This window comes from Schistocerca nitens, chromosome 1, assembly GCF_023898315.1.
Source record: "Schistocerca nitens isolate TAMUIC-IGC-003100 chromosome 1, iqSchNite1.1, whole genome shotgun sequence".
Lineage (NCBI taxonomy): Eukaryota > Metazoa > Arthropoda > Insecta > Orthoptera > Acrididae > Schistocerca > Schistocerca nitens.
In genome coordinates, this window is record NC_064614.1 from 152,162,690 (window position 1) to 152,177,124 (window position 14,435).

Here is a 14,435-nt window from a genome sequence, read left to right on the forward strand (position 1 = left end):
CATTACATACAAATAAAATAATATTTAGGAGATAGGTGGGTACCAATTTGGGATAGGAAAAGGAAAACACACAAAACACACTCACTCATCTTTCATCCACATTTAGTGCTCCTGTGTAGTTGAATAGTGTTAACTGTGTAAATGTAACTCTGTCCAAGATTTGATGTTCATCATGTGTACCAAGTAGTAGTGGCAGCAATGTATAACAGTCAATAATAGTTAAGTCAACGTCATAGTCATCATGTCAAGACCAATGTTTGCCAAGCCAGATCAAAATGTACGGTTGCTGAACAACTGTCAGTGTACCAAGATATGCAAATACTTCCTCTTTAAAAAAAAAGTATATACTGCTTAGTGATTTGACAAAGTGTGTGTGTAGACAATCTTCCTTCTACTTGAGTGTTCTAGTCTGCCATCTTCATCCTCCTTGTTCCATATGGACCAACAAAAAAAATATGCTCCTCACTTACTTTACCTCTTATCCACCAAAACTCCAATAATCATCAGCATAATCTCAATACTTCACTAATACCTCTTCAATACGTCGATACATATAAACCTTATCATCAATATCATTTACCTTACCTCTTGTCCACGAAAACTCCAATAATCATCACTTAATCTTAATACTTCAATAATACCTCTTCACTACGTCGATATATATAAACCTCAGCACCAATATCATTTCACTTCCATAACAACTCTTTCCTCTAGTCAGTCTCCTCGAACAAGTACAGACAAAATCCTAGTGCAACTTCAATTCATCATCCCATACAATCCGAAGACACAGTGTCTACACACAACCTCTGTGTAATCCATCTGACCCAAATTTTCTACTCATTATAAATTATAAGATACATTTTGGTTCCTTGTCCATCATTAAATAAAAGAAATGCATACATGACCTCTAACAGACTTAGTTCGAATAACTCTCAGTAATTAAGTACGATTACTGAGTGTGAATGATCATAATATTTCACAGTGTGTACACCACTTCAAGACTTATGGCAAACAGAAGCAAACATGTGGAGTATTTCTTGTGTTAAGTGTCACTTCCTATTTCAATTGCTCACGAAAAACGCAGTGTAACAACTGTCAATGGTCTAAACCTAGTTTTGGTATGTCATGTCGTTAGCTTCCTTCCTATTAGCATACATTTATACAGCTTTCATAAAACCTCCAGCTCATGTGACTTCTATGAAGTTTCTTGTACTAATGTCGTTTATGTCGAATTACTGCAGTTCATTTTCTTATCTTAAAAATATAAGGCACTGAGCATAAGCAAAACATGCAATAGCGAGTAAATATACCAGTAGAGAACTGAATGTCAACAAGTGGATGCAGCACAATTCCTACAACGAGGCTCTGCTAAGCGAACAAACTATAATTAATACCACAGTGTAACCTAAACTCTATGTTCGTACACTGTACATCATCATTGCTATATTCTAAATTGAAGAGCAGTTATGACAACAAAACAGAAATGTGTAAATATGCAATCCATACAAAAAGCAGCAAACATATATCTTACGTGATAAACAAGTCATTAGCATCATATCAGCATAAGCAAATAAATGTTTATATGTAATCTTAATAAGTAAACATGAAGGCGCAAGCAGATAAATCACAAAGTGTAACCTACATACATAACAGCACAACTAATCAGGTGGCAATTATAATTTAAATAAATAAGCACAGCAGGCACATAATTAAAAAATATGACATCAGTGAAAAAGCATAGCAGCCAAGCGATGCATAATATACACAAGTAATAACACTGTTCATTAATCAATTGTCATAATCAGTAAATGTACACAAGCACGTCGCTTCACAAGTAAATTCATAGAACATGAGATTTAGCACAAAGTATGAATCACGTAATCGCAAGCAGCAAATTACGTCTAAAGTACGTACCTAAGTGGAAATATGTTACCTGAAAAATAAACTCAATTAATCGTTACCTTTTTGGTTTTTTTCCTTTTTTTTTTTTTTTTTGAAATTACAATCTTCCTGAAATTTTTTTCCATAGCAAGTCGTCTTAACGTCGGACACGCACAGAATTTACCTGAAGTTCTTAAATATTTTATAGAACCATATCCTGAAAAATACTGAACGTTAATAACATAATTTATAAAGTCACCATAGCTTATACAGAATTTAATCGTAGAAATTAGACTGTGTATTTGTTTACGGCTGTCAGTGCATTCACACTGAGCGCTCGATCAGCTGTTGGCGCGTGACGTAGGAAGTAATTGTTTGCGGTCAACGACTGCCTTGTGCGGCGCGCAGACTGACTGTTGCTTTGAGTATGTGCCGCCGCCGGAACACGGCGCGGTATCCTTGCATTCTCCGTGTGTTTACGTACAACTGTTGGTTTCTCAGAAGTATGTCATTCCACAAAAATTTTAACGTTAGACATGTGATGTATTCCCTTAGAGCGCCGAGATTTAAGAGTTTCTACTTCCACAGTATTATCATGTATAATTTTGCGAATCCTATATGGACCGTTATAAAGCAGAAAAAATTTGCGACACAAGCCTTTTCCTTTATGAGACAAACGATGAGACTTAATTAACACCTTTTGACCAACTGACAAAATTTTTAAACGACCAGGACGTTTAGCTGATTTCTCTCTTCTAGCAGCCGCAGATGCAATATTTCGTAGAGCCAGGTTGACAACTTCAGAATGCCGCAGTTTCCGTGAAGGCGGAAAAGGAACGATTTCAGAAATGCGATTTGTTGGTTCTTTATTTTTTAATATCAATAGAGGCGGTAAAGAAGTTAAGTCATTAGGAAGTTCATTCAGAATGTTTTGAAAAATATGAAGATACTGATCCCAAGTTCTGTGATTCTGATGACAATAAAGACGGCACAATTTATTGATTTCCTTCATCCATCTTTCTGAAGCGTTAGATTGAGGGTGAAAAAGTGAAATGAAGATTGGTTTAATTTTACGACGCCGTAGAGTACGAAGCCAAATTTTAGAGCGAAACTGTGATCCATTATCTGATATAACCTTATCAACATGACCAACTTCTTTAAGAAAATGTTTGATGAAAGCGTTAGATACTGAACGAGCTGTTGCTTTGCGTAACGGTGTAAAACACACATATTTTGATGTCAGTTCCACTGCTACGAAAATGTACGCAAAACCATTAGTAGAACGAACCACTGGACCGAACAAATCGACTGCAGCCATGTCCTTTAATTTCGCTAGAATGATAGGAAACAACGGTGCTCTGTGAGAAACAGTTGGCGGCTTAGCCTGTTGACATAATTTGCATTTGGCAAAAACAGAACGAATACGTTTTTCCATATTACTGAAGTAACAATTTTCTCGTAATTTATGAAAGCATTTTCTGGGACCAAAGTGCGCATAACTGAAATGTGTAAACGAGGTGTGGCCAAATCATCCAATCTAACAAAGCGTCTAAGAAAATTACAGACACCAAGGAAACTACGAACATCACGTTTTGTGGTAGGAACAGCATAATTACGAATAGCGTCTAGTTTCTCTGGATCAGGAAGAATACCTTCTGTAGAAATAATGTGACCGAGAAATTTCACCTGAGAACGACCAAATTCAGATTTTTCCAAGTTCACTGTCATGCCAACTCGTGCAAAAATACGTAATAATGAATCTAAAATTTTGTTATGCTCACTCCAAGAACGTTTAGCAATAAGAATATCGTCAACATATGAAGTAATATTGTCACGAAGATAAACAGGTAAAATTTCGTTTATACTACGAATAAATGCTGCAGAAAATATAGTAAGTCCAAACGGTAATTTCCGAAGTCACTTTTGAGTAAAGCAGTCAAATCCGGTTATTGTTTACCTACTGTCTAGATAGATTGATGGTAGAAGAGTTGTTTTTATAGATGCAAAGAATAGTGAAAGAGTAGGCAGCGGTGCAGAAAACTAAAAGAGAAATAGCACCACTACAGCTCGGGGCCCTGTGAACGCTACGGCACATATTCACTTAGTGTAGTGAATCCCCTGAGGACATTAATAGCTGCACATAAATTTCAGTTTGTGACTTAGTGGCAAATTTGGTGGGAGTGCGTACATAAATTGATCTAACCATGCACATGGATGTATGTCATTCTTAGAATTACGGAAGATCTTAAATTTCCGAACAGTTAAAAAGTGTTTATAGTCAAAGCTTCCGCCTCGCGGCGACAAAGACCTACCGCGTGTGTTCCAGTCCGAATGTCGATTATTGTCAAGTTCGCGCGCCTGGCGCTCTCTTGTTGCGTCCCGTAAATGAAACAAATTATTTTCTTCAAACCCCTCTGGTATCTGCGATTCTAAATTTCCTTTGCCGTCTTTTCCTACGATTTCGCCTTCAATTTGTTTGACTTGCTTTTTTAATGCTTCAAAATCCCTTTTCACGCGTTCATTAAATTTTCCCTGATTTTCAACATGCTTATTTATGTTCTGATACTCTTCGGTTTCTGCAAATGGCAATGGTGCTGTATCATCTGAATCTCTGTCCCCATGTAAACTAAGATTTGTCAATTTATCTGAAATCTCCTCAACTCTTTCCGATAAGTCACCTATTTTTTCTTTCTGTTTATTTACGTCTTCCGTAAGTGTCGCGACTCGGGTTTCAGTGTTGACACATTTGGTAGTTAACTGTTCATATTGTTGTGTTAGATTATTTATTCTGTCATTTGGTACGGATTCCTCGATTCTCTCAAATATCTCTTCCTTATCGTGTGCACGTTGTAAATTTAACTCTGAAAATTTTTGTACTATCACGCGATCTTTTTCTTCCTGTTCTCTATCCTGTTCCCTTTGTCTAATCTCTACTGCAATTAATCTATTATTGTGAGAATTCAAAATCGGTTGTACTTCTTCTCTGATTTCTTTCTTTAATTCATCTTTCATGTTTTTGAAACATGTCCCTATTCGTGAATCTAACCGTGTTTCCATTGTTCCCATCTCAGTTTCGATTGTTCCTATCTCTGTTTTTAATTCAGATCCTTGTGAGTCTAACCGTGTTCCCATTGCTCCCATCTCAGTTTTAATTGTTCCTATCTCTGTTTTAATTGTTCCTATTTGTGATCCAAGTGAGTCTCGTAACTGCTCCATTGTTCCCCTATTTGTTTTTAATTCAGATCCAAACCGTGTTTCCATTTTTAATATAGCACTCATCAACTGCTCCATAGTAACTGATTCGAAACTCCTTCCGCCCTAACATTTCCCGCAAAACCAGTTTCCTTCGTCATAGCTGTAAAGCTATCTGTGTTCGATACTATTTCCGAATCTTCTATCGTTAATCTCGTATTCTGTGAATTTCCTGATTGAGAAAAATTTTGAAATGGTTCCGGACTATTTTCCCGACTTATTACATTGTTTTCCACTTCATTATCCATCATACTGTTTTCCTCTGTTGGCGAGTTCGCCATGTTAACAATTTCGTTATTCTCACTATTCATCTTTTTTGCCTTTTTCATCGATCGCGTAATCATTTACAAAGCATACAAAACTCGTCACTGTACGGAAATTACACACAATGACTCTTTATCTCCAACAATACCATTCACTCGAAATGTTTCCCTCAAACACGATTAATGAACAATTGAAATAATTGCACTAAGTCGTCAAACGCGTATACAAGACAACAAATCAAATTCAGAGAAAAAATACCATTATAAGAATGACACTTACCAAATCTACACATGCAAAACAGACTATAATTACTAAACTACAAATTACTACAACAATGCTACCGTCCACTATTTCTACAATCAGAAGAATTCCAAGGGACGATCCGAAGCAGTGGTCGCCACGTGCATGGGGGCTTAATAAAAGTTGAATGCAAATAATTTTAATTTTTTTTGCTTTAGTAGCTGTCTGTCCGATTACGAAGTCTCGTAACGGTTGGCCCTGACTGTTATTATTACGCTATCTGACTGCATAGAACAACAACAAAGGATGAAATGGAAATTTTCATTAACACAATTAATTAATTAAGTCCCCAGCAACTATAAAACCTACGAAACCAAAGCACAAGTGTAACTGTTCTGTGTGTGGAAGTATGACTCAACGTACGCATCTGGCACGGTTCTTCTTCAACAACACAAGAAATTTTAAATATCACTTATACTGAATTAATTAAAGGAAATAAAAATACCATAATTACTCAAGAAAACCAGAATTACACTCTAATCCAAGAACACAAGCCAGATGCTTTGTTGACTGAACCTGTAATGACGCATTATTTAAAACATGGAAATAATGAAAAATAAATCAAGTTTCGTTACCTTCATATATTGACCAAAATCACTCTCATAATTACAATATATCTCCACACCGACTCGCTATTACCACATCTCAACAAGAACTTTTCAGTATCACATCTCAGCAATCACTCCATACTAGCTCATCTCAACAAACACTACTCACTACGACATCTCAGCACTGACTACCACGAGCTCTCCCCAAGCACTGCCCACTACGACATCTCAATAATCACTGCCAGTGGAGGCGGCGGAACAATACTCTCTAGCGCGATCTCTGGCGCTGTGGCTCAGTGTAGCCACCTTTCAAAGTCTAGGGGACTGATGACCTCAGTAGTTAAGTCGCATAGTGCTTAGAGCCATTTGAACCATTTGAACCATCCGTGCTGTTAGTGTGACAAATACAGGCGATAGTCCACGAACAGAAACTGGCCCTGCAGTATTCGAAGTGGTATATGGCCGACTTAACAGCAGCAAAATACAGTACATACCTTGCTGTTGACGGAAAAAACAACTATTATGACGGAGCTACAACTGTTTACGTCAAATCAGACTCTAATTATTGACGAAAAGAGTGCACGACATAAAAAGATTCTAACAATTACCAAATTCTCTCTTTACAAAGAAACTAAAAACACATATTTCAAATTTCTTCAAAATTTTTGCCATCAATGTAACTAACAGCCAGCCCGGCTAGCCGCGCGGTCTAACACGCTGCTTCCCGAGCGGGAAGGGGTGCCGGTCCCCGGCACGAATCCGCCCCGCGGATTAGTGTCTGGGTCCGGTGTGCCGGCCGGCTTGTGGATGGCTTTTAAGACGTTTTTCCATCTGCCTCGGCGAATACGAGTTAATTCTCCTTATCCTGCCTCACTTACACTATGTCGGCTATTGCTGCGCAAAGACTGTCTCTACGTACGCCTACACCATAATTACTCTACCACGCAAACATTTGGGGTTACACGTGTCTGGTATGAGACGTTCCAGGGGGGCGGGGGGAGTCCACTGGGGGCCGAACCGAACAATAACCCTGGGTTCGGCATGGGGCGGCGGTGGGGTGGATGTTCTGCTGTGGGCTGTTGTGGGGTCGTGAACCACTGAGGTATATGGCTGGACGAATCCTCTCCGTCATTTCTAGGTCCCCAGTTTCATACACAAATACACAATATAAATAACAAGAAAGTATTATAAATATGTTTTTATCTTCATAAGAAAGTATTCCAGGTATTTTCTGCGATATTCCAAAATAAAAGATCTCTTTCTCTGAAACACTCAACTTGCGACGACTGCGATTCTACACTGTCACTAAGTATCGCCAAAATACCCGAGAAGTACCGTGTTAACTAATGCAGTCAAAATCAAGTCGTATCTAAATAGACGTTTCTCCAAATATTACTTCCCAACACAATATCTGACCGTGCATTTATCCCAGTTTAGCATAGAATAACCATATTAAATAAGATTTAATGACATTGACCAAAGAAAAAAAAAATTGCTTCTAACATCAATTGACAAAAGAATACCAAAGTTCAGTGACGAATCCACAATTTCATACGACTCTCATTCAAAGTAATCACAGCCCGTGTGGTTTGACAGCTACCCACCTTTGAATTACCCACTATAGAATGTTAGCACCAGTAGCAAGCGACCTTCACAGTCATTGGTCGACGTTTAAGAAATTAATGGCGGGCGCCCTTGTCCAAGCAGCAAAACATTACAATACTTCTGGTAAATGTTACGGCACACGAATTTAGACACATACCCCTCCAAAAGTTAAAAAAAATTTCCATGCAGCGGCAGCGGATTTAAAATGTAAAAAAAAAAAAAAATGGAAATAATTAAAAGGGAAATGGCTACTGCTAATGAAAGTCAACAGTGTCTACATAGAACACACCACTTCGTGGAGAACCCTTTTATTCTAAAGAAGACAAACGTTATGCGAATGTCAGCCAAAAGCAAAATAAATTACAAATTAAAATTGTTTGCAATAATTTTGAGTATTTGAGAGGAGAGCGCTGCTTTTAAATCTTATCTTGTGTGTTGTGACGATGGTCGCGATATCGACCGCAGCTGGCTGGTCCTGGTGAAACGCTGAGATCTGCTCCCACGGTCGTGTGATTGCTGCTGATGATTTTTCCCCGTAGTCGGGCGGGCGGTGGTATTCATTAAGCTGCAAATCTGATTACAGTGGCGTTTTGCAGGCCACAGGCTGGTCGATGTAATTGTTGTTACAGATGTCCGTATGTGCACAGTTTTAATGTTTCTGGCGCACACAATTTAAGTTTACTTAAGCCACACACAGTTTATAAAACTTGCCGACCGCGAATTCTGTAGAAAATCAATTCGTATTACGAGTGGCGCGATCGCGAAAAACCGTCCTGGGCTGGAATGTACTCACACACAATAGACAGTTCGCCTAAGTTCAGAACGACTGTTACTGATTTACCAGAAGTATTGTAATGTTTTGCTACTTGGACAAGGGCGCCCGCCATAAATACGTAAGTTCACAGTACTTGAGTGTACGAAAACACAGTCAAAATACAAGCGCAGTTCAATTCATAGACACAGAGCTACAATACCGTCCATTCTCGGTTGCATTGTCATAGTTACTTCCTCTCACGGCACAGTCTCAGTATTTATTTCGCCCAGTTTCTACTCTCACTATTATAATATCACGTCCTGGCATAAAACAGTCATTAAAAACGTACATCGCTTGCCACTAAACTCAATCTTCACCAGCTCGTAAAAGTCACGACTCCCACAATAAAACATGTGTCCGCCTCTCTAACTACCCAGCAACACACCCCCGCTTTGTTCGATCGACTATCGATGTTGCTCTCTCTCAATACTCTCGCCCATAGTTTATACAACATCAAAGCAAATTACATATATCTTTACACAACTATTTTCTGCCAAACGTATTACAGTAAACGGTAAACAAAAAAATTAAAGCTTTCAACAATGAATAAACTCTAAACATATTTATCTACTTACAAAAAAGAAATAATTTCCAGTTACATATTACATCTAGAAAACAACTTTTATCTCTATATTACAGGACAAACGAAAAATGCGCTACAACATCAAAGAGATATGAACAGACGGAAAAAAGGAAAAAAAACATGGTAAATACATATCTACCGCAAATAACGATGTCTTCACAAACTGCTCGCTACTATGCCGCAAATAAGAAGTACGTCAATCACAGATAAAATTAAACACAGAGACAAGGATCTTATTCGCAACTCATGGAGTTCGCTCATTCGTCTTTGTCCTAGCACAGGAAAGGTGAATTATTTACAATAGCAGAAAAAATATGAGAACGTTACAACTTTCATTGATCCCTCATATGACAGGCCTTGTATCGAAGGCATGCTTACATTGATCGGTGGTTTTATGGGCCTTGCGCTGAGTACACACTTTGAGGCACCTTATCTACCGTGTGAGGGCTCTAGTGTGAGCATGCTTTCATTGGTCTGTTGCATAACAGGTCCAATAGTGAAGGCATACTTTCGTTTGTCTGTGATGTTATGCACCTTGTCATTTCTGTGATCCATCACAACACGCCTCGTAGTGAGGGCACACCTACATTGGCCTGGGTTATGATAGGCTTTATATCGAGGACATTCTTTCATTTTTCCATCAGACGATGGGCTATATGGAGTGGGGGCGCACTTTCTGCAAAACTTCACGCGCGCACTTTGCTCCATACTTCTCGGAAGTACCCAAAACCGCACCACGTTTCACTTAGCATTGCAGTACGGCATTTTTCGGTCGACACAATTCTCTGAGTTCGGCAAAATCGTAGTGTCAGCCTTGTTCACCCTTCGCTACTTGTTCGTGGTATGAAGGACGTTCACAGGTCCAGTGGCTGTTTGAAAAAAAAAAAAAAAAAAAAAAAAAAAAAAAAAAAAAAAAAAAAAGCGATCTATCGTCAGAAGCCTTTAAAACGAATAGGAACGACAGAACAGAGGGGTGAGAATTCTCAGTTCCCATAACTGACGGGTACTGCACATTTGCTATGAAACGGTGTTACAGTTCCTTGCAGGAAAAATGTAAATACTTAGTAGACAATGAAAGAACAAAAACTTACAACAATCTACAGACTGGAGTCATTGTTCTGCACATAAAGAAGTGCTTTGTGATAAACTTGCAGGCATGGAGCACTTGAAGAAATTGGAGGTATGAACAGTAAAATTTCTGAAGTCGTACGCATTATTCCACTGTCAACTGCAACCGTTTTTAATAGAAGTGAATGAAAATTATGGAGACTCCATATATTACTGAAAAGTATGTTCCAAGAGGCACACTTGGAACGATTTTCCGATTTAGTAGCCACTATTGATATTTTTATTTAGGAAAAAGGATTGCAGGAAAGAAAATTAGAACATCCGAACTGGATTGGAGACTTCAGATTTTAAGTGGACTTGACTGCACACAGCCCACAGTAAAATATTGCGAGGTAACTTCTCTCTGATTTGATGGGGATGCAATTAAAAGAAAACCGTGTCGCAGAAGGGACACATTCTGACAAAGACAGTCCTCTCCGCTATGCTCGTTGGCATTAAGGAACGCGAGGTTCGAAGAATTCATTGTGACCTTAAAAGAATTGTAAGGATAGTTTCCTAAGCGTTTTGAGGACACTGGTCTTATATCTGGTTTCAAGCTGTTGTTGGACCGTTTGCTGTTTCAGTTGAAAGCGCCGCTGCGGGTGTTCAGATGCAACTGTTTGATCTGCAAGGTAATTCTCGTTTTGAAGACAAATATCCTTAATGTTAACATCGTTTAGAGCCTCTACATTGTTTTCTTGAGGCAGAGTTTCCACGTCTCCATAATGGGGCTGCAAATGTGCTACAATATTTGGATCAAAACATGTGTATGAAAAACGTATTTTCGATTATGACACTAATTTAGTCACCATTACGTAGTAACCTGAGTGCGAAAATTGTGATATTGTCTCAGTCTGTCCGTAAGCCGACAGTTGGTATCACAAAAAAAATATCTGATGTCTTCAGCGCGCCAAAAATAATTAAATAACACTGAAAATTTAATTTTAGCGATCAGACAGCATAGCGTGGTGGTGTGGGAAATGTGCCGGCCAGGTTGAGAACTGTGGCACTCGTGTCAGGGCACGGCGCGTAAGCCAGGTTCTTTGCCGCCCCGGCTTAAAAGTTACGTACAGTGCCTCTCATAAGTTTTGGGACAAACGTTGTTCACAGTATGTCTGGGTATGAAAGAATTTAGGGTAGTTAATACTGAAATACAGATGTAGGTCGGCAAGTCGTACATGTGACTATGGGCGATGGAAAGTGCAAGCACGTATATTTGCTTATTTACAACAGAAAAAGGCCCATTTCTTACTGCGGGTTATGACACACTGCACTTCAAAAGTTTTGGGACAAATGTTGGCAACAGCGTCACTGTGCATATCTCTGTTATTCGTTACTTCCTGCGATGTCGAGAGCTCAAAGGAAACACAAGCGTGTTTGTACACAATGGTACGTAGAGGTAAAAACAGCACTTTTGAACAGTCACTAATATTCCACCAAGAAAAGGGAAGAACTTGCCGAGAAATAGCAACGTTACTGAATATGAGGAAAAGTACTGCAGGGAAGATCGTCCGTCGATATAAATATGAAGACATGATAGAAAATTCTCCCACGGACAGGCCGTCCAACGATATTTGTGAGGAGAGAAGAGAGGGCAATAGTGCAAAAGATTAAGCAAGATCCACGGATCACAGCTACACATATTGCCATTGAGGCTGAGGAAGACTTTGGGGAGATGGCCAGTCCTAGCACAATCAGACGAGTACTGTACAGAGAAAATTACCATGGGAGAATTGCAAGAAGGAAGCCTTACATCAGTCTTGCCAGTAGGAAGAAGAGGCTGCTATTGGCAAGGAAACACATCAACAAGATCATGGAGAGGTGGAATCAAGTAATTTTTTTTTGGATGAATCAAAAGTTTAACATATCAGGGCCCGATGGACGAATAACGGTCCGGCTGCAGCCCAACAAAGAGCTGGAAGGAAAAAATGTGCAATCCACAGTGAAATATGTCAGGTGCCAGTTAAGGTTTGGAGTTGTGTGTCGGCCCTGGGAGTGAGTGAGCTGGTCTTCATTGACGTAACAATGGATAAAGATGTATACCTGCAGATTCTAAGGAACAATTTGAAGAAGAGCGCAGAAAAATGGGAACTGGAAACTGTTTCAAATTTTATAAGGACAACGACCCGAAACATACCGCCTATATTTGTACGGTTGTGGCTCCTGTACGACTGTCCGAAAGATGTCATCCTTCTCCACAAAGTCCGGACATGAATCCTATAGAGAATTTATGGGTGCTTTAGAAAGAAATATTGGAAAAGTCGCCCTACGGTCCAAACAAGACGTCAGGAGAAGACTGCAAGAAGAATGGAAAAATCTAGTATTTCGTACTTACAGAAGCTTGTACAAAGTATGCGAAAACAGCTGAAACAAGTGTTACAACGTCGCGGTGGAAGTACAAAGTACTGATTCCTCATTATTTCCTGGTTTTTAGTTTATTCCTGCACTTCGTTCCAAAACTTTTGCACCGGAAATCACATATTATTTCGCATAAATATGAAATTATTTGTGTTTTGTGGGTCATTAAATGATGTAAACTGTGCAATTTATTGCTCTGTCAATTTCATTCTGTCTGTTGAAATAGCAAGCATAATTTGTTTAAGTAGCGTGACACGCACCTGCCTCACGCTTACGTCGGTGATTTTGTGATGTCGCAGGTCTGTACTCCTTCCGCCATCCCACTAAAGGCTCGTGGTTCATCCAGACGCTGTGTACTCAGCTGGGAAAGCACGCGGGCGACAAGGACGTTGTGTCGCTGCTAACCGACGTGAACCGCATCGTGGGCCAGGAGTTCCGCTCCACCGACACGTCCGAGCCGTGTATGGACGGCTTGGTGCAGGGCCCCTGCTTCATCTCCTCCCTCACACGCCGGGTACACCTGTGGCCGCCTGTTGCAGCTGCCCCGGACGCCTTGCCTAATGTGGAATAACTCCAACTTCCATCTTTTCTTTCATCTGATTTTCTTGGAACTAAGTCTTTAACTTAAATAAAACCTTCTGACTATATTGTCATGGTGTAATTGTTCCAATATTTTGGTTGCTTTTGCTGATGGATATGCAAAAAACTGGTGATTTCTCATACTGGGGAACAATCAAGAATGGGGTGTCACAAGGTTCGGTCCTGGGTACTCTGCTGTTCTTAATATATATGAATGACTTGCCATTCTATATTCACAAAGATGTAAAGCTGGTACTTTTTGCCGATGATACAAGTATAGCTATCACACCCGACAGACAATAATTAACTGGTGAAATTGTAAACAATGTTTTCCAGAAAATCATTAAGTGGTTCTCTGCAAATGGGTTCTCATTAAACTTTGACAAAACGCAGTACATACAGTTCCACACAGTAAATGGAATGACACCATTAATAAATATAGACTTCGATTAGAAATTGGTAGCTAAGGTAGAATATTCAAAATTTCTAGGTGTATGCATTGATGAGGGGTTGAACTGGAAAAGGCACATTGAGGATCTGCTGAAACGTTTGAGTCCAGCTACTTATCCTATTAGGGTCATTGCAAATTTTGGCGATGTACATCTCAGTAAATTAGCTTACCACTCCTATTTTCATTCTCTGCTTTCGTATAGCATCATATTCTGGGGTAATTCATCATTGAGTAAAAGAGTGTTCATTGCACAGAAGTGTGTAATCAGAATAATTGCTGGAGCTCATCCAAGATCATCCTGCAGACACTTATTTAAAGAGCCAGAATTTTCACTGTAGCCTCACAAGATATATATTCATTTATGGTTGGTTGGTTGGTTTGGGGAAGGAGACCAGACAGCGTGGTCATCGGTCTCATCGGATTAGGGAAGGATGGGGAAGGAAGTCGGCCGTGCCCTTTCAGAGGAACCATCCCGGCATTTGCCTGGAGTGATTTAGGGAAATCACGGAAAACCTAAATCAGGATGGCCGGAAGCGGGATTGAACCGTCGTCCTTCCGAATGCGAGTCCAGTGTGTAACCACTGCGCCACCTCGCTCGGTTATTCAATTATGAAATATGTTGTTAACAATCCGAACGCATTCAAAAGTAACAGCAGTGTACATGGCTACAACACTAGGAGAAAGGATGATCCT

The 14,435-nt window shown here is 39.5% G+C and overlaps 1 protein-coding gene across 1 annotated transcript in view; it reads left to right on the forward strand.

Annotated features, from left to right (window-relative positions):
• Positions 1-13,359, forward strand: part of LOC126243764 (caspase-1-like) — a 149,263-nt gene extending 135,904 nt beyond the window's left edge. Inside the window, exon 6 of the mRNA XM_049948186.1 lies at positions 13,012-13,359. Within this exon, the coding sequence (XP_049804143.1) occupies positions 13,012-13,283 (272 nt within the window). The 3' untranslated portion in view covers positions 13,284-13,359. The remainder of the gene's footprint in view (positions 1-13,011) is intronic.
• The last annotated feature ends 1,076 nt before the right edge of the window (positions 13,360-14,435 follow it).